The sequence below is a fragment of the Citrus clementina genome, unplaced genomic scaffold (genome assembly GCF_000493195.1).
Source record: "Citrus clementina cultivar Clemenules unplaced genomic scaffold, Citrus_clementina_v1.0 scaffold_2, whole genome shotgun sequence".
Lineage (NCBI taxonomy): Eukaryota > Viridiplantae > Streptophyta > Magnoliopsida > Sapindales > Rutaceae > Citrus > Citrus x clementina.
Window position 1 is genome coordinate 4,586,183 of NW_006262688.1, and position 2,506 is coordinate 4,588,688.

At 34.4% G+C, this 2,506-nt stretch overlaps 1 protein-coding gene across 2 annotated transcripts; it reads left to right on the top strand.

The window, feature by feature from the left end:
• The first annotated feature begins 67 nt into the window (after window positions 1–67).
• On the top strand, window positions 68–1,642 carry LOC18052462 (caffeic acid 3-O-methyltransferase). 2 transcript variants are annotated; one of them, XM_006445784.2, is made up of 4 exons: window positions 68–486; window positions 602–915; window positions 1,061–1,125; window positions 1,241–1,642. In XM_006445784.2, the coding sequence occupies exons 1-4, from the start codon at window positions 68–70 to the stop codon at window positions 1,541–1,543; spliced, it is 1,101 nt and encodes a 366-aa protein (XP_006445847.1). In that variant the 3' UTR covers window positions 1,544–1,642. The 2 variants fall into 2 exon arrangements, with proteins under 2 accessions (XP_006445847.1, XP_024046928.1); XM_024191160.1 differs by having other exon boundaries at window positions 602–819.
• The last annotated feature ends 864 nt before the right edge of the window (window positions 1,643–2,506 follow it).

The window sequence follows — 2,506 nt, forward strand, 5'->3', positions numbered from 1 at the left end:
CACTGCTCTTCAGCATCCATACAGCACCTTGTTTGTTTCTCCATTATATCCTAATTTGACTAAGAAGATGGGTTCACTCCAAGATGATCACCAAGTCATGTTGAAACCAGCAAGGGATGAGCAAGACTTCTTGTTGGCCATGGAACTCGCTTCCGGCGCAGTACTTCCAATGACCATTAAATCTGCCACTGAGCTTGGTTTGTTGGAGATAATGGCGAAAGCTAGCCCAACTCAACTCTCTTCTTCAGAGATTGCCTCTCAGCTGCCCACAAATAACAAAAAAGCCCCAATAATATTGGACAGAATGCTACGCCTCCTAGCCAGTTACTCTTTTCTCACATGTAATCTTGTCTCGAACAAAGATGGAAGTGTACAAAGATTATATGGCTTGACACCAGTTTCCAAATATTTTGTTCCAAATAAAGATGGAGTTTCTCTTGCTCCCACTCTGCTCATAATTCAGGACCAAGTAAATATGGATTCTTGGTAATTTGTTTTCTAATTTCCTTGTACTCACATTAATTGTATCTGTAGATGTTATAATATAATATATGCACTCAATTAATTAATACTCATATTTGTGCATGATATCTTCCGACAGGTCCTGCGCTAAGGATGCTTTATTGGAAGGGTCGGTTCCATTTATGAAGGCACATAATGGAATGGATGGATTTGCGGCTGCTGCCAAAGATGAAAGAATAAATAACCTCTTCAATCAATCAATGCACAATCACACAACTATAGTCATGAAGGAAATTCTTGAGATCTACAAGGGATTTGAAGGGCTGAACCAATTGGTGGATGTTGCCGGTGGCTTAGGTGCAAATCTTAAATCAATTGTTTCTAAATATCCACAATTAAGGGGTATTAATTTTGATTTACCTCATGTTCTCAAACATGCACCCTCTTGTCCAGGTATATAATTATTCACGTATACGTCACTCGTTGCCAGCTTATTTAATTTTGTAGATCCTTCTCTTACGTAAAATATTTTCAATTAATTATCATTTTAAAAACAACGATAATTTCCTTTTTCCCTTGTGTTTTAATTCTCTTGCAGGTGTGGAGCATGTTGGAGGAGATATGTTTGTTGAAGTTCCTAAAGGACAAGCTATTTTCATGAAGGTTAGTTCTCTACTTAATATTTAATTATTGAAATTGAAAATAAAATATTGATTATGTATGTCAATTCCAAAAATTTTGAAATTTCATGAAATGTTCATATAAATTAATCTCTCAGTGGATACTTCATGACTGGAGCGATGAAGAATGTTCGAAGATATTAAAGAACTGCTACGAAGCAATACCGGAATCCGGAAAGGTCATTTTGGTGGAATCAATAGTGCCAGAATTCCCCGAGACTGATATTGTAAGCAAGAATATAGCAAGTCTTGACGTACACCTCTCCAATCTATTTCCCGGAGCAAAGGAGAGGACATTGGCGGAGTTCAAGGCCTTGGCAACAGGAGTTGGATTTGCAGATATGAAAGTTATATGTCGTGTTTACTGCTATTGGGTTATTGAATTCTACAAAACGATCTAAGCATTACGATTTACGAGTGCTGGTCATTTTATGGTTCGCATGCATTTTCTTTTCCTTTTTTTTAAATTAAATGACAGAATCCTGTCCTTATTCTGTCTGATCAACAGTTCTATCTCTTCCCACGTTCCAATAATTTCTAGGCATTGTTCATTTTGTTCCTCCATGACTTTTATAATTTCATTTCTTATAGCAATAATAAACCCGCCTCTTATTGAGATTTATTAAAAATAATTTGCTTCATTTCTCATAATTGTGCTTTACAAAATATCCAGCTATAGGTGCTCATAGTCCAAACCAGTGCACCCAGTTCTGGAAATTCCAATTCATTTTTTTTTTTCAATCTGGTGGATTGGTTGATAGGATAAGATTTAAAATTTTTCCCAATTGGTGGATTGAATACAATTTGCAGTATTGTAAGTGACAATAAGGTTTGCAAATTGATTAATAAAACAAATTATTTGAAAAAAATAAAATCACAAGTACGACTATAGGCATAAAATATTGAAAAAAAAATTAGAGAAAGATAGTAGAATTGTTTACTGACAGAGGGATTTGAGGTTGTTTAAAAATGATCATTTGGAAAATGATTAATTTACTGGAACAGCATAAATTTTGATTATTTCCCCTTTTTGTTTAATTTTTTTGGTTGTCACTCACGTGCTTGTTGCTTGCTTTTCCACATGCGTGCAAAATTCATTTTATTTCTCCAAAAATAAATAAATTCTCAACTATCATAGAAATAAATCGAATTAAGAGAAAAGATTTTCTTAAAGACATCCGACGAGGCTATGAAAACCCAACTAGCCTAGTTCCTTCCCTAGAGCAAAACCAAGGCGAAAGGAATCCCAAAATATTCTATTCATTATTTACTTTTATGACGTTTTATCTTATGTATAAATAAGTATTTGATCCACATAAAATGAATAAAAGTGAAGTTTATTTGTTTCTTAAAATCTTTCCGCA